The 18580-nt window shown below is 40.7% G+C and overlaps 1 protein-coding gene and 1 non-coding gene across 16 annotated transcripts in view; both read right to left on the reverse strand.

Moving 5' to 3' along the window:
• Nucleotides 1-18580, reverse strand: part of PCCA (propionyl-CoA carboxylase subunit alpha) — a 438870-nt gene that overhangs the window by 387987 nt on the left and 32303 nt on the right. For 13 of the 15 annotated variants that reach the window (XM_070048637.1, XM_051850469.2, XM_008260152.4 and 10 more), the window contains 2 exons: nt 17470-17517; nt 17294-17362 (listed from right to left, as the gene is read on the reverse strand). In XM_070048637.1, the coding sequence (XP_069904738.1) occupies nt 17294-17362; nt 17470-17517 (117 nt within the window). Of the gene's footprint in view, nt 1-13114; nt 13191-17293; nt 17363-17469; nt 17518-18580 lie in introns of those variants that run through there. The other 2 variants (XM_070048639.1, XM_051850472.2) reach the window with 2 other exon arrangements.
• LOC127492199 (U6 spliceosomal RNA) lies at nt 3501-3605 on the reverse strand. The gene has a single exon (XR_007921359.2). It is a non-coding gene; the product is annotated as a U6 spliceosomal RNA (small nuclear RNA).

An 18580-nucleotide genomic window follows, 5' to 3' on the forward strand; every position in this document is an offset into this window, starting at 1 on the left:
CCTATAACAGAGCAGCAGTTCAACCTGTGACAACTACTGCTTCTAATCCATCTCCCTGCTGATGTGCCAGGGAAAGCCGCAGAAAGTAGCTCCAGTGACAGGGCCCCTGCACACATGCAGGAGACCGGGATGGAGCTCCTGGCAAAGGCCTGGCCCGGACCTGGCAGTTGCAACAATTTGGGGTGAACCAGCAGATGGGAGATTTCTCTCTCTCCTTATCTCTCTCAAATAAATAAATCCCCATTTTCAAAAGGCGAGTAACAGAGAGAGAGAGGGAGAGTTAGAGACATCTTCCACCTGCTGGTTCACTCCCCAAATGGCCACAACATTTGGCCAGGCCAAAGCCAGGAGCCAGAGCTTCATCTAGGTCCCCCATGCGACGACAGGGGCCAAAGTACTTGGGCCATCTTCTGCTGCTTCCCCAGGCACATCAGCAGGGAGCTGGACTGGAAGTGGAGCAGCCAGGACTGGAACCGCTGCCAACACGGGATACCAGCATTGCAGGCAGCACCATAACTCACTACACAACACCGGCCCCAACATCTTTAAAAAACACATATACACAATGATGAAAAAATCTGAATATTAAAAAATCCAATCCAGCATTATATAAAAAAGAGTAATGTCTCCACAACTAACAAGGGTTTATTCTCAGAAAGCAAGACTGGCTCTATATTAAAAAAAAAAAAAAAAATCAATTACTCAGTGTAAGCTCACATATTACAATCAAAGGAAAACCCACATAACCTATCAATTGGTTTACAAAAAGCATAAGCGAAAATTCAACATCTATTCACAATAAAAGTTCTTGGCAAATTAGGAGCAGACAGGCTTTCCCTCAACCAGATAAAGCATATCTACAAAAAACCTAAAGCTAATACCATGCTTAACTCCCAATGATTGAATGTTTTCCCACAAAGACTGGCAAGAACACGCACTATTGTCATTCCTATTCCACATCACATTGGAATTCCTGGCAGGAGCAGTAAAAAATAAAAGAAATAAGAGGCATACAGATTATAAAAAGAAGTAATAAAACTGTCCCTATTCATAGACAATATGATTGTAAACAATCTCAAAGAATCTACAAAAATATTCCTAGAACTAACAAGTTTAACAAGATGACAAGATAGAGGTCAATAGACAAAAACTATTGTTTGTATTTAATTACCTGAAATTCCAACGCTTTGTTCTGCCCAGTGATGTCTCCTCCCACCCCTACCCTTCACCTAACCCCTGTCACCCTTCAGGACTCTCCTTAAATGTTGCTTTCTCAAGAATATAAATTTGTAAGCCCTCAGAGACTGTCTCAGAGCCCCCTGTTCTACATTTGCAAAACACTGTTATTTTCCACTACACAGCATATCACAACTACAATGTAGGAACAATGTTTTCCTAAGATATGAGACACCCGCATCGAAACAAGTGCTCAATCAAAATTTGTTACAGGTTGAACGCCTGTAACTCCCTGTAACTCCCTACAACCCTCACAATGCAAGCTAATAAAATCCAGTAAAAACTGATAAACTCTTCCCTCTCTTATTCACACTTTTATATTTAACAGGGATCACTTTTCAGTTAAGTTTCAACACTTAAGAATAATTGTGTAAAAAAAAAAAAGAAATGAAAACTCAAAAAAAAAAGAATTGATAAACTTTTTTAGACACTGAGACACTGTAAAAAGATGGAAATACAACATGTTTTTTTTTTTTTTTTTTTAAGATTTATTTATTTGAAATTCAGAGTTACAGAGAGAGAAGAGAGGCAGAGAAAGAGAGAGGTCACCCATTTGATGGTTCATGCTCCAATTGGCTGCAACAGCCAGAGCTGCACCGATCCAAAGCCAGGAGCCAGAAGCTTCTTCTGGGTCTCCCAGGCGGGTTCAGGGGCCCAAGGACTTGGACCATCCTCCACTGCTTTCCCAGGCCATAGCAGAGAGCTGGATTGCAGAAGTGGAGCATCCGGGTCTTTAACCGGCACCCATATGGGATGCCGACACGGCCAACCAGGATGTTACCCCACTGAGCCACAGCTCCAGCCCCACAACATAGTCTTTAAAAAGATATGTGGAACCATCAGCACAATAAAGTTGCAGAACATTTTTCATTTTGCAGAATTAAGGGGCCTATGCCATGGCACAGTGGGTTAAGCCACTGATTGTGACACTAGCACCTCCTATGAGCACCAGTTCAACTCCTAGATGCTCCACTTCTGATCCAGCTCCCTGGGAGAGACATGGGATAAAGCCCAAATATCTGGGCCCCTGCTACCCACGTGGAAGACCCAGATGGAGTGCCAGGCTCCTGGCTTCATCCTGGCTCAGCCCCAGCTGTCGTGGCTGTTTGGGGAGTGAAGTGGAATGGAGCAGGTGGAAGATATTTCTCTTTTATCTCTCTTCCTCTCTCCCTCTTTCCCCCCACATCCAACCATGTTATGTGTGTAACTCTGCCTTTCAAATAAACAAATCTGAAAAAAAGCAAAAATTATCAAATGTACTTTCATTCAATATGATATTGGTTGTAGGTTTGTCTCATATTGCCTTGATTGTATTGAGGAATGTTCCTTCTATATCTAATTTGCTTATGGTTTTTATTATGAAAGGATGTCATATTTTATCAAATGCTTTCTCTGCATCTATTGAGATAATCATGTTTTTTATTCTTCAGTTTGTTAATGTGATATCATACTTCCTAATTTGCATATGTTGAACCATTCCTGAATACCAGGGATAAATCTCACTTGGTCTGGGTAAATGATCTTTCTGATGTATTGTTGGATTTGATTAGCTAGTATTTTGCTGATGATTTTTTCATCTATTTCCATAAGCAATATCAGTCTATAGTTCTCTTTGTTGTATCATTTTCTGGTTTTGGAATGAAGGTAAAGCTGGCCTCAAAGAAGGAGTTTAGGAGGATTCCCTTACTTTCAATTGTTTTTGAACAGTTTGAGAGAAACTGAAATTAGTTCATCTTTCAGAGGGTGGTAGAATTCAACAGTGAAGCCATCCAGTCCTGGCATTCCCAGAGCCAGCTACCTATAGGTGCTCCACCTTGGCAGTTTGAGCCCTGTAACCTGTGATATGGTGGGGGGAACAGGAGCACCTGACAGTCCTAAGTGGGTGCCCAGCCCCCTGCCAACCCTCCAAGCCAGTCAAATTCCGTGGGGGATGCAGCTTTTTCCCTCTGACAAAATCTCCTAGTCGTGCAGGAGCTGCCACAGCCTCTACTGGCATTATGATGGAGCTTTCTCCCTGCAGGTTGCAGGGCACCCTTGTGGGGGGATGAAGGGAAAGAGATAAACTTTTCTTTCACAGGGCCCCACTAGGGCTCCAGGCCAGACTCAAAGTCAGTGTGGTCTGCAAGGCTCCCCCTCGGGCAATATCACCAGTGACAGGGGCACCAGAGCCTGCCCTCACAAGCTAGCCCCCAGCTGTGGGAGTCACAGGTGGTGTCCCCACTCACTGCTGCATGTTTATACTGTCCACGCTGCTCCACAGCGTCAAAAGTATGCAACACTTCACACATGTGTGTAATCCTTATGCAGGGGCCATGCTAACCATCTCTGCATTGTCCCAGTTTTAGTATATGTGCTGCCAAAGCAAGCACACAGAAAATTTTACAGGAAAAAATTGATACAGGGAAACATTTCTCATTGAGAAGAAAAACTACAGATGTTCCTTGACTTATGCTGGGGTTAACATCCTGATAAACTCTTTGTAAGTTGAAAGCAGCATAGAAGTGTACTGCATCTACCTAACCTACTGAACTTCCCGGCTCAGCAGCACTGCACACTGCACACTGCACACTGCACACTGCCACGTGCGGCTTCCTTCCCCTGGTGACTGCAGGGCTGCTCAGGAGCTGTGCTTGCTGCGATGCCCAGCAGCACAAGAGAGGATCTGAGCGTCCATCACAACATGGAAACAGGTCAAACACAAAACTCCAAGTGCAGTTTCTACCAAATGCTTACTGGTTTTAGACCATCAAAAAGTCAAACTGTCGGAAGCTGAACCATCAGAAGTCAGAGACTGCACATGAAGCCTTCAAAAACGGGTCTGTGTGGTTGTGAAACTGAATTTCTCTATCACATGCAGAGCATCCCAACTGGGCGTATCAGTGCAGCCGAGGGGTCTGTAGCGTAATTAGAACAGCTCACTAAAGAGGCTTTGCTCGATTCAATTATAAAATTCGCCACACTAAACTACTAGTATCCTTTCGGGGAATATAGTAAAGACTAGGAAACTAAATCGTTATGTAACTGATTCACAGGAAGGCCTGGAAGCACAAAACAGTTGTTTACAAAGGAAGTTATTTTCAAATACTATTTATAGCAGTTTTACTTGAACTTATCATTTTTCCATGTAGACAACCAAAGTCCTTAGAAAGCCTACAAACTCGCCACTGTATACCCCACACCCCACCCCAAGCACCTAGAGAATGCTCAATGCAGTGCATTTATTGAATAAGTAAATGGATGGAGATGACAATAGTAAACTCATATCTGATTTTTTATCCATGTTGGAGCTTCTCTTCCTTAACACAGGTTCCTTTGCAGATGAATTAGCCCGATATAAATCCACTATCGCCATCTACATGTGGTCTACCTCTTATTGAAAGGTACTTACTGGACTTGTCCCTTTGCTTCTCCACCTTTATAGCAACCATTTTACCATCAGCAGAGGAAAGGGTACCAGGTCAAATCAAGGACTGGTGACAGAGATCTAGAGCTAGCAAAACAATGCCTAGACATGCTGAGTGGGGCTCACACACAGATTAAATCCCAATCCAACTTAAATGGATCCCATGACAAGCAAGTGAAATATCAAGTGCATTACTTAGAAAACTGATGCTTGGCTGGTGCCGTGGCTCAATAGGCTAATCCTCCACCTGCGGTGCCAGCACACTGGGTTCTAGTCCCGGTAAGGGCGCTAGATTCTGTCCCGGTTGCTCCTCTTCCAGTCCAGCTCTCTGCTTTGGCCCGGGAGTACAGTGGAGGATGGCCCAAGTCCTTGGGCCCTGCACCCGCATGGGAGACCGGGAGGAAGTACCCGGCTCCTGGCTTCGGATCAGCGCGGTGCGCCAGCTGCAGCGGCCATTGGGGGGTGAACTAATGGAGAAGGAAGACCTTTCTCTCTGTCTCTCTCTCTCTCTCTCTCTCTCACTGCCCACTCTGCCTGTCAAAAAAAAAGAAAAAAGAAAAGAAAAGAAAACTGATGCTTGGAACTGAGCAAAAATACAATTTGAGATCTGGCACTTGTACTGGGTCTTCATAGTAAATTTAGGACTAGAAAGTATGGCATAAGTTAATACTGCAAAAGTTTTTTCTGCTTCAAATGTACAGCAATGACAATGAAATCTAGAGATGAAAACAAGAAAGACAGGCAGGCAGAAATAAATGGTAAACATTTCACAAACTTGAAATTCAGGACAAATGTGTAAAAATGAACAAGGCTAACTACTTGCTGCTTCCTCCAGAAGCTGGAAGTGCCAAATACAAAGTGCAAATGGTTAAGCATGCTGTGCAGGAGAATGGGAAGACAGCCAGGGTCACTGGTTAAAACCAGGCTAAGGTGGAGCTGTTCCAGTCCTGAGGAGAAGTCCAGCACACATTGTCTGGGCTATAGCTTCTAGAGACCAGGGACCTAGGGAGGCTGCAAACAGCTTCAGGATCAAAATATGAACCGGTTTCTGTGACTAACTTGTCGTGGGTCCGAGCCATAATCATCAGAACTGGCTATCCATTAGGAATCCAAAATGCCAGGAGCAGCAACACAAAGGCTGGTCAGGGAGCCAGTGAGGGGGTAGGAATCGTGGCTGGGGGCAAGGTGGGGTGTGAGGGTTGAGGGGAATCAGGAAAGACAGAGAAAGAACAAGAAGGAAAAGGTGGGGTAAAGACTACAGATAAGGGAAGAAGGAGAGAAGGTTAGGTGAGTACTCATTTCAAACCTTCAGGTAAAAAGCCAATGTATGTTAAGAAATCTAATACTAAGCAAACAATCCAAAAGTCCATGTCTGAATAGTAGTTCACCCGGGACAAAGTGCTCCATATGAAATTAATTTTAGGAACCATTCTGACAAACACTCCCAAATACTTTAGTTCCTCTTCATGAATGAGAATGTAAATTCACTGAGATTTATCTCCATCTATTGAGATGCTCATAGATTTTTCCTTTGATATGCTAATATAACTGACACATTGATGATGTCCAACCATCCCTCTGAACTCATTTCCAGTCACTGCTGTAACTAATGACCACAACCTCAGTGGCTTAAAAGAACACAAATATATTATCTCACAGTTTTGGAGGGCAAAGCTCAGCAACAAGTCTCACAGCATTAAAATCAAGGTGTAAGGAGGCCAAGTCCTTCTAGAAGCTATGGGAGGAGACTCTGTTACCTTGCCCTGGCTAGCTTCAGGAGGCCCCTGCAGCCTGGGGCTCAAGGCCCCTTTTGCGCATCACTCCAGCTTCTTGCCTCTTTACTTACACCTTGTACCACTCTGACTTGGCTGCTTTCTTCTTATGAGGATCCTGTGACTGTGTCAGGCCACTAGATTATCACCAACGTTCAAGATCCTAAACTCAGCCACATCTGCCAAATCTCTGTCACATATATATATAAGGTCATTGTCAAAGGTTCCAGAGGTAACAAACTGGATATCTTTGGGGGAGGCCTTTCTTCTACTACCACACCTTCATTCATTGGCAAAACCCTATTAGGATCAAATAGAGAAGATTCACTAGCAAAGGAAGTTTAAAAAAAGGTCTCAGGGTCTCTGGGCACTGTGGTGTAGGCAATAAAGCCACCACTGCAGTGACAGCATCATACAGGGGAGCAGGTTCGAGTCCCGGCTGCTCCAATTCTGATCCAGCTCCCTGCTGATGGCCTGGGAAAGCAGCAGAAGATGGCCCAAGTGCTTGGGCTCCTGCACCATGTGGGAGACTCAGAAGAAGCTCCTGACTCCTGTCTATCTCTGAGCATTACAGCCATTTGGGGGATGAACCAGCGGATGGAAGACCTCTTTCTCCCTCTCTGTAACTCTGCTTCTCAAATAAATAAATAAATCTTTTCAAAAAAGAATTTGGAGCCAATGTTGTGGGACAGCAGGTAAAGCCATACCCCCTGCAGTGCTGGGTGCCAGTTGACTTCCGGCTGCTCCATTTCCTATCCAGCTCCCTGCTAATGTGCCTGGGAAGCAACAGAAGAAGGCTCAAGCACTTGGGCTCCTGCACCCACGTGGGAGACCCAGAGGAAGTTCCTGGCTTTGGCCAGGCCAAGCATTGGCCATTGCGGCCATCTCAGGGATGAACCAGAGGATAGAAGTGCTCTCTCTCTCTGCCTCTAAAACTCTCCCTTTCAAATAAATAATATTAGAACAAAAAAACTATGCTGATTAAATTCACCAGAATTGTTTAAGTAAACAAAATCAAAGATACCCTGATATTTCACTATTTTTGTTCTTAAATTAAAACTCTGGTATAAGTAAAACACAAAGTTCTAATTATTAACAAAAAATTCAGGAGGCAGGTGCTGTGGCATAGTAGGTAAAGCCCCAGTCTGCAGCACCAGCATACCATATGGGGGCCAGTTCAAGTCTCGGCTGCTCCTCTTCCAATCCAGCTCCTGGCTATGGCCTGGGAAAGCAGTGGAAGAAGGCCCAAGTCTTTTGGCCACTGCACCCATGTGGGAGACCCAGAAGAAGCGTCTGGCTCCTGGCTTTAAATAGGCCCAGCTCCGGCCATTGCAGCCACTTGGGGAGTGAACCAGCAGATGGAAGACCTCACTCTCTCTGCCTCCCTGTAACTCTATCTTTCAAATAAATAAATAAATCTTTTTAAAAAAATTTCAGAAGGCCATAGCACAGCCTCTTCCAAGGTATAAAGGAAAACTTTCTACAGATTAAAAGTTACAATGTTATTATTAAACAGCAAGGTACACAAACATACATGAATACAGTAACTTACACATGAAGACACTGGTATAATTCCTTTATTTCAGGCTCAAATGCAATTCTTGCCCAACTGCTAAATAAAGTCGTAGACCTTCCTGACTGGGATGACTGGCTCACCTTTAACTCCAGGGGGCTCAAACTATCAGTCTTATAAGAAGATGTGCTGGTTTTTGAGGATTTGACCTGCTGAGCTCATAGCACCCAAGGGAGGGTCTTGGTTGCAAACAGCCTTCTGATGCTGCTGACCACTAACCCTGACTCCACAGATAATGGATTTCAGTAACAACCTCCCACAGGTTAACACTTTAGTATCACCCATGATGTTGCTTTAATTAAGTTAATACATGAAGTCCACAGTTCAGTAGAAACTTTTATTAAATTTAGCAGTGCTTACAATAAAAAATAAACTCTGTTCATCTGTACAGTAACTCTGTAAATTGGTCTACAGATATAATCCAGTTTGCTCATGGATTTATGCTGCATTTCAATTTATTTTTTAAAGGAATTCAATTTATTAGTTCCATTTCCCCCAAAATATGTACATTTCTAGCATTTCTAACTGATAGCTTCATGACAGATGGCTCTAACCATGCTGGGCACAGAATGGGTCTACCTGACACAAGGAGACCCCCCACTACAGCAAAGGAGACTTCCAGCCCCACCCCCTGATTTTACAGCATTTTGATGGCGGGGAAGAGGAAGGCTTTAATTTGTCCATAACTTCACGTGTTAAATTTTAAATTTCTTTTTGAAATGCTGGGTGTTCTCACCTTAAAAAAAGGACATTTAAATTTTATTTTGAACCCAAAATAAAGTACTTAGGCAGTAGTAAATAAGCCAAAGAGTTTTCATATTGAATATAAGATAGGGCAAATTTTAAAATGAATGTGAAATTTAAGGTTTACTCTAAAGTGTTAAAAAGAGAGAGATATTGGACTTTCAAAAACAAATCATGGTCAGCACAGTTAATACAACTTTCTACTTTTATATGTTTAAGGTAATTTGAGGTTATTTTATTGAAAAGCAAAGAATGATGGCTGAATTCTGCTCACACACACATTGAATTCAGCAATAATTGTATTTTTTAAATACACAACCTGACAGGCACGATGGTAGATAATAATGAATCAGCATGGGAGCCATTTAATACACTTCTTGATTAACTCATTGCCTGTCCAGTTCGCACACAGACATCCTTATATGTCATAATCGTCATAATTCCCATCATCCCCACCGCTAACACTCCAACGCCTTGATTAGTGCACAACTCCCAGACGAGCCATTGCTAATGCTAAATAATTCTCTTCAACCTCCTGCTACTATTCTGCAGGATCTCCAATTAGACATAATGTCCCTGATGAGCCATATTAATGTGAACAAATTCCTACCAGGAATCCTATCCTATTCCATTTTACCCAAAAATGAGGAGAAGGTAATTTAGTCTAGTCAAAGATAATCAAACCATTTAAAATTTATATGGTATAATATTTCTGCAAAATAAGTTTTTCCAAAGACAGAGAAGGCAAAAAAGAAGAAAAAGAAATGTCTAAAGACCTCAGATGCTTTCTTCTCCAGATTAGATTTTCACTGCAAGTCCAGTGTTTAAAATCTGCACAGGTAGATATAGTGTATTCTTAATCTAAAAAGGTTACTGAAGGCTAAGTTTTATGAGAAAAGTGAGCAACAGCAAATTCGAAAGCAAGTATAACATTTAAAAACCTTTTGATTGCCTAATTACCAAGCCGCTTAGATCCAAAATCACATTAAAGAAAACAATTCCTTCCTTCCCATTAAAGGCAGTATTACCACCACTATTCATCAGTTTTCCTTGTCCATAAGGAAAATTAATATTGGAAGATAATTATAAATGGTTTTTGCAAGAATAAATTAAGAATCCTACAGATTTTTGTATTGCAATCTAAATGTCCAGAAATGTATCTGACTTAGTGAAGATCAACTGGGAATCAGGAGCTACTACAGACATGATCCTAAGACCTCTTTTCCTAGTAAAAGGCAATTTAAGAAAATGTTACTTAAATATACCATCTCAAATACACACACACAACACAAAAAAAGGTCACTTGATATTTTTCAGTTAACATCCCCAGAAAAATTTCCCAAACATGACCATGGTCATTTGCTCCTATCCAAAGACCAGTGATCATATTCCAACTGCAAACAAGCCCATTAACAGATTTTGTGAAATTTTTAAAATGTTTAATTAACAATTTTAACTCCTTCCCCAATAGAGAAAGACCAGAAAATATCTTGAAATCACATAAAAAGGAAAAAAAATAATGTTTGAGGGTTTTACATTTAAATTACTTTAATCTCTAAGAACATCTAGGATAAAACTGTAGATATGCTAACATATAAATATATAAATAAATATGCACTCTATATCAAGATGCACATTTATAATATGCACACATACAAACAAAAACGATGTCAAACAGGGGAGTATTTCAACAACTCCATAAAACATGGGTCACTTTCCCTTCAGACTACATTAATGTATTCTATCTCCATTTACCTGATCATTACCCTCCAGTTTGTTCAGCTGGAACCAACATACACTAATTACTTAGACATCACCAAGTCCTGTTTGTCCTCGGTCCCTCCCCAGACAGCAGGGAAATAGTATCAAGGGTGGGCATGAAAAGTGATGATTGCCCTCACCTTACTGTCAATCAACCCAGAGTGTTCACAGGAAACCCCACTCAACCTCATTATGAAATCCTAAGACTCAGACTACAATACACACCAGGAATCATACTTTAAACAGCAGGCTGCCTGGGGAAGATGTGAGTCACACGGAATACCTCCCTGATTATAAGTTCTTGTTTCAACACAGAAAATATCAGACATTTCTCACTTAAATCCAACATGACTGTACACAGAAAAAGCAACAAAATATTGACAAGCTTGACCTAGGAGTAAAGATGGAAAACACGCAGGTGAGCATGTGGCACAGCAGTTGGGACGCTGCTTGAGGAGCCGCTCTCCCGTAGAAAAGTGCCTGGGTGCAGCCCCAGCTCTGCTGCAGGTACCCCGGGAGACAGCAGGCGATGGCTGAGGTAGAGCTGGGTCCTTAGCACCCACATGCAAACCTGGATTGAATTCCTGGCCCTGGCCTCAGTACGGCCCAGCCCCAGCTTGGTGCAAGCATTTGAGGTCTAAATTAGTGAACAGGAGAGCTCTCTGTGTCTTTGTCTCCCTGTGTGTCCGTCTTGCAAATAAATAAAATTACAGAGAATAGAAGAAAATACAAAAGTGAAATACAAAATCATTTTCCTCATTTGAAATAATGACCCTCTGCCTTTTTCTTTTAACCTGAAGGTATCAGTTCTCTCACCTAAAAAAAAAAAAAAATCAAAACCCTAACTTTAGTGGTTTAACAAAATGTAATAATAGTTTAATAGTTTGGCCTTTTTGGTCATAAAGCATACTAGGCTTTTTATGTGAAACGTGAGTGATCAAATGGTATCTGATATGCATTTTGAGAAGCACAAGAACAGTAGTCTCTTCCAATTCTTCTTTGCTGTCCCTGCTTACCCAGCTAATGAAGTAGAACCCACCTGTCCACTTAATAACTCCCAGTCACAAGGGCTAGTAAGGTTCCTCATTCCCTGTATTTTGCATCTTCTCTACTATCACAGTAAATCACTTAAAATCACTCTAAATGGCAAGCAAACAACAACAGGATGCACCTCTCCTACTTTCTAACTCAACATAAGGCCTCTTTGTCAAGTCAAGAAATTCTCTCACATCAGTCCTCACTGAAAACTTAATTTATTCCACAGATCTACCTTTCCTAGTTCCAACATTTCATAGTGGGATCCTAATTATCTGCATTTCATAATGTATTTCAATGTTAGGCTACTTCCCTTGTCAATTTTCCTCAGAATTTTCTAGGCCATTCTTGCATACTTACGCTTCTGTTAATTTCTCCCCAAATTATATTGCTATACTTATTAGGATTTACTAGGAAAAGGTGCAGATGAATTTAACAATAACTAGTATTTAAAGTATTTCCCTACACAAAAACACAAAGTCCTCAGGTAAGTCCTAAAATTTTCATTTTAAATCCAATACAGTTGGAGCCATATCAGGTTAAGCCTCCACCTGTGGCAAAAGCATCCCAGCTGCTCCTCTTCCAATCCAGCTCTCTTCTACTGGCCTGGGAGACCCAGAAGAAGCTTCTGGCTCCTGGCTTCAGATCAGCCCAGCTCCAGCTATTGTAACCATTTGGGAAGTGAACCAATAGATGGAAGATCTCTCTCTCTGTCTCTTCCTCTCCCTCTCTGTAACCCTGCCTCTCAAATAAATGAATAAATCTTTTTAAAAATTCAATACAGTTATATCATTTCTTTTATGTCTACAAAGTTGAATTTTTTTAAATTGTTTTCTAAGGAAGGAGAGGGAAGGGTGGGAGAGAGAGTAGGGTGGGAAGTATCACTGTGCTCTTAAAACTGTATATATGAAATACATGAATTTGTTCTCTTTATATAAATTTTAAAAAGTAAAAACAGAGGCTGGCACTGTGGTACAATGGGTTAAAGCCCCTGCCTGAAGTCCTGGCATCCCATATGGGCACCAGTTCTAGTGCCAGATGCTCCTCTTCCAATCCAGCTCTCTGCTATGGCCTGGGAAAGCAGTAGAAGATGGTTCAAGTCTTTGGGCCCTTGCACCCGTGTGGGAGTTCTGGAAGAAGCTCCTGGCTCCTGGTTTCAGATTGGCACAGCTTCACCCGTTGCGGCCAACTGGGGAGTGAACCGGCGGATGGAAGACCTCTCTCTCTGCCTCTTCTTCTCTCTCTATGTAATTCTGACTTTCAAATAAATAAATAAATCTTTATTTTAAAAAAAGACAATATAAAACAGGCAGACTCCAAAAGGAAAATACCAACAGATTTTACAATAGACAGCAAAGAAAAATGCAACCAAACAACTGAGTCAAGCAATCTTTGTCAGTACAAATACATTCAATAAGAGGTTAGTGAGAGACAAAATATTTACATAAATTCAAAGATTCACCCAACAAAATACTTAATAAGTACCATTATGGAAAGGCCTGGTAAAAACCAAATGATCAAACCTAACAAACAGAACAGCCAACATTATGAACCTCTTGGTATGATACAATAAGAAAAAGCATCACTTACAGAGAAGTCTTGTCAAAAACATTTAACCAGAATCTGTTCATGAGGAAATAATCAGAGAAATCCAGAATATCATCCAATTGGCTTGGATCCCTCAAAACATCAACATGATGAAAGCAAAAAAGGGGAAAGGTAGGAACACTGTTTTAGATTAAAAAACTAAAAGGGAATACTTATCAAAAGTAATTCATGCACTTTGTACTGTGGACCAAAGAAAATATTATAATACAGACATCTGGAGCCAATTCAATGTGATATGTATACTAGAAGATACTACAGGGACCAGCATTGTGACACAGTGGGTTAAGCCACTTAAAATGCTGGCATCCATCCCATATCAGACTGCAGTTTGAGTCCTACCTCCTCTGCTCCCCAGCCAGCTTCCTGCTAATGTGTCTGGGGAAGCAGGGAAAGAGATGGGCCAAGTAGTTGGGTCCCTGCCACCCTAATAGGAGACCTGGTTGTTGTTCCTGGCTCCTGGCTTCAGCCTGTCTAGCCCCAGCTGCTATGGCCATTTAGGGAGTGAACCAGCAGATAAAAGATTTCTCCTTCTCTATCACTCTTTCATATAAATAATTTTTAAAGAAAAAAAACTATGACAGGATAACTTGTAATTTTCTTTAGTTTGATAATTATTATAATTAGGTAGGAAAACATCCTTATCCCTCAGAGGTAGATGTTAAAATACTTAGGGGTAAAAAGCTACAATAAAAAAAAAATGCTACGCGGCCAGTGCTGTGGCTTAGCGGGTAAAGCCACAGTGCCAACATCCCATATGGGCACCGGTTCAAATCCTGGCTGCTCCACTTCCTATCCAGCTGTCTGCTATGGCCTGGGAAGGCAGTAGAATATGACCCAAGTTCTTGGGCCCCTGCACCCACACGAAGACCCGGAAGAAGCTCCTGGCTCTTGGCTTCAGATGGGCCCAGCTCCGGCCATGTGGCCATTTGGGGAGTGAACCAGCGTATGGAAGACCTCTCTCTCTCTCTGCCTCTCCTTCTCTTTATGTGTAACTCTGACTTTCAAATAAATAAATAAATCTTTAAAAAAAATGCTACATCTGTAACCTACTTTCAAATTCTTCAGCAAAAAAAAAGAAAAAAAAAACACAATTATCTATAAGGATACAGATATAAAGCAAAGTGATAAAATATTTAGAATTGGGGGCCAATGTAGATGAAGGACATACTAGTATTCACTGCATTACTCCTCTAAATTTTTCAATTATAGCTGAATAAACACTTCAGAAAATAATACAAATGAGTGCCAATACATGAAAAGGTACTCAACATCAATATTCATCAGGGAAATAAAATTAAAAGTGCAATGAGATAACAGTTCAAAGCCACTGGAACAGCAGACATCTAAAGGACTGATAACACCAAGGGTTGGCAAGGACACAAAGCAACCTCAACTCCCAGACGCTACTGACGGGACTGAAATAAGGAACAACCACCTGGCAGTTTCTCATAGAGTTAATAGTGCATTTATTTGTTTCAAGAGTTAGCATAACACTGCAATACCAAACCAGTCAAATGTGATACAAAACTGTTTTTGTTTTTTGTTATTTAAGATTTGTTTTATTTATTTGAAAGGCAGAGTGACAGAGACAAAGGGACAGATAGAGAAAGAGATCTCCCATCTTGGTTCACTCTCCAAGTGGCCACAACAGCCAGGGCTGGGCCAGGAAGAAGTCAGGAGCCTGGAACTCCATCAGAATCTCTCTCATGGGTGGCAGGCGTCCAAGGACTTGAGCCATCTTCCTCTGTTTTTCCAGGAGTATTAGCAGGGAGCTAATCGGAAGTGGATCGGAAGTGGAGCAGGGACCAGCATTGTGTAATAAAGGGCTGCATAAAACCTGCCCAGCCTTGTCCCTGATGAAAACATTATCTTTATTATCTTAGTTAGGAAACAAATCTGCCCCTGCCTGATACCTGTATCAGGCAAAATTGACTTCAAAACAAAAACTTTTTTAAGATTTATTTATTAGAAATGCAGAGCTACAGAGAGGCAGAGGCAGAGAGAGAAAGAGAAGTCTTCCATCCAATGGTTCACTCCCCAAATGGCCACAACAGCTGAGTTGGGCCAATCCGAAGCCAGGAGCCAGGAGCTTCTCTTGAGTCTCCAACTTGAGTGCAGGGGCCCAAGGACTTGGGCCATCTTCTGCTTTCCCAGGCCTTGAGTGGGAGCTTGATCAGAAGTGGAGCAGCTGGGATTGGAACCAGTGCCCATATGGGATGCCAGCACTGCAGGAGGTGGCTTTACCCACTACACCACAGCACCGGCCCCAAAACAAAAACTGTTACAAAGAAGGGGCTGGTGCTATGGCTTAGCTTCCTATCAGCCCAACTATGGCCGTTGCAGGCATTTGAGGAGTGAACCAGCAGATGGAAGACTTTCTCTCCCTCTTTGCCTCTGCCTCTCTGTAACTCTTCCTTTCAAATAAATAAATAAATCTCTAATACAGAATGCCTGCATCCCCAGGCAGCTGCTTAATCCAGCATGCCAACACCACAGCCTCCAAGGGCTGTTTTTGTACAGCCCTCAACAATAGTTTTAGGGACAGGTGTTTAGTGCTGCAGCTAGGCTGTCACCAGGGATGCCCACGTCCCATGTGAAAGTGCCCCGGTTCAAGTCACGACTCCACTTCTGATCCAGCTTCCTGCTAATGGACACCCTGGGAACAGGTGATGGCTCAAGTACTTGGGCCCCTGGCACTGAAGTGGGAGACCTAAAGTGAGTTCTAAATTCCTGACTTTGACCTGGCCCAGCCTCAACTATTATGGGCATTTGGGGGGAGGGGTGAAACAACAGACTTCCTTTTCTCTCTCCCTCCCCATCTCAGTCTTTCAAATAAATGATTAAATTGTTTTAAGCAGCTAGGTGGAGACATCTTTTTTTAAAAAAATGATTTTACATTTTTAAAGAATTGGAAAAAAAATATGCAACAGAGACTACAGTGGCCAGCAGAGTCTAAAATATGTTTACTCTCAAGATAGAAAATGGTTGTCAAACATCATCTACCCCAAGACTGAGCAATTCCCTCCTAGGAATGTACTCAAGAGGAGTTTGTAATGGACAAACACCTTAGAGTTAACCAGTACATAAACAGGAAAGTGCCAGTTTTCTCATTATCTCAAGAACATCCTGTAAGGAATACTAATTACTATCAAAACTATCATAGTTAAACCAAATTTAGCAAGAAAGTGACAATCAAATCTTTAAAGACAGTATACATACAAGTTTAATTGCTTGATTTAATTGCTTTTCATTAAAAGTTGAATATTTTAAATAAACCCACCAAATAAACTAAGGAAGATAATTAATCTTTATTTTCAAGAAATTATTGTTTGTAACTGTTTCCACTTGTTTTTTAAAGGGGAGAGCCTCACAGTAAGACAAAATGAGTAACACACTTCTAGAAAAAAAAACAAAATTTTTTAAAATTGCAAAACTTGAAAGTCTCCATATTAAATTACTATAAAAGTTGATTTTCCCAAAGGGTCCCATTATCAAAAACAGTGTGAAAGAATGGAAAATAGTAACTTGCATTAAAGTACGACTACTTATTTCTCATTCTATAAAGTTCCAATAACTTACATTCTTTTCCCATGGGATTTTTTTCTACTCATTCATAGTTCATTACTGCTAAAAATGCCTGCTGTGTTAAAAATGCCTAATAAAATTATATATCATTCATTGCTTTATGCTTTCCCTTCTTTTGTTCATGTCCAATTAGCATTAGCCTATCTCTCATTTATCAAACTTTCAGCTGAACACATTGATGCATTTAGGAAAGGTTAAACAATTATAGCATTCCCTTAGTGATACTGAAGTTATGCTGTGGGGGAAAGGGCTTGCATAAGAGAGCATTGTGTAAACATTTCATTAATCTTTGGGTTCAATTTTCTCATGCTTTGCTTAAATCTACTTGCTGACCAGCAATCAGCCTGGCAGTATTTAGTCTACTCTCGGTTTCTAAAGCTTCTTAAGAAAAACTGTTAAGACACACAGAAGACATTGTGGTATTTCCATTTTGCTCACTATAACAGTGAACAATTAGACAGTTTTAATAATTGAATATACATTTTACAGGCCAAGAAAAAGAAATGTATCTTTTGCTTTTTTCCCCAAGTGACCCAAAATTAAGAACTGATCCATACATAGCAAAAATATACTTACAGAACTTGCATCTGCATCACTGTGGATGGCAACAGTCTTAATGCCCATCTTCTTGCAAGTTTTAATAACCTATTCAAAACACATTAATGTTACCTACTGACACTGATTCACATTAGGGGACTTTAATAATACATTTCATAGAGTAAAATGCAAAGTAAGATTAAAATCCTACTCACCCTACATGCAATTTCTCCTCGATTAGCAATAAGAATTTTATCAAAAGTCTGAAAAAAGGAAAAAACACATTAGAAATTATTCTTACTTTGGGACTGGAAAACACCAGGCTTTCCCCCAATTAACAATGGATATGATCCTACTACGCAGTTACTTCCTAGGGTAATATTAAATACCATAAATAATATTTTCATTTACAACTTGGGAGCTACTAAGCTCATCTTGTAGGAGCTGGCCCTATAGTCACTTTGTTACAGCATCAATTAACTAGATTAATTTATTCATAAGTGGACTTGGAAGGTATTTATAAATCCTCTTGCCAAAAGAATATCTTCAAATGATATTTCAGAATGCAAAAATTTTAGTCACAGGTGCTTAACAATTTTCTTGACTGTTTTTTTTAATTCTGAGGAATTCTAAGTGCCATGAGCTGTTTACCAAAGGGAAGTCTTATATAAATTATATGATATCTCTGTTGAAGCATTATTTTCAGTAACTCAGAATAGATACCAATCCTGCTTCTACTCAAAGATGCTCTGCCCAAGCAGGTTATGCCATTTGGATACAAAGTTAAGCTTGAATAAACCATCAAAGTTGAAGTAGCTGTAGCCAAGTAAACAGGGTAGTTCCATTCTGTGCTTATCTAAAGACCTAAATCCCAAACCCAGCCTTGCCACTGAAGACCTATTTAACTTTAAGCAAATAATCTCTGGAGGTCTTGACTTCCACATCTATAAACTGACAGTGCTATAATGGAAAATGATTTAGTTTTATGGGTTTCTTACTTTTCAAAAATGGTATCAGCTAATACGTACTTAAACACACATACAATTCTAAGTAATCTGGATGCATTGCATATTAGTACATTTCTGTGCTCATGAATTTTAAGCTAAACAGAACTATGACAAAAAGTTCTATCTTTCCAAGAAAAAAAGTTATTTATAAAGTTTTCTAAAGTACTCTTATGCAACTTACAGGGAATGTCTAGAGTCTTGAGCTTGGAAAAGGCTTTCAAGTCTTGATTTCACCTTTCTACCACACAGGGCTTATTCCCCTAACCTGATACAGGCCTCTGCATTTACACTGGTAAATTCCTAATTTGGTAGAACCCTT

The sequence above is a fragment of the Oryctolagus cuniculus genome, chromosome 9, assembly GCF_964237555.1.
Source record: "Oryctolagus cuniculus chromosome 9, mOryCun1.1, whole genome shotgun sequence".
Classification (NCBI taxonomy): Eukaryota; Metazoa; Chordata; class Mammalia; order Lagomorpha; family Leporidae; genus Oryctolagus; species Oryctolagus cuniculus.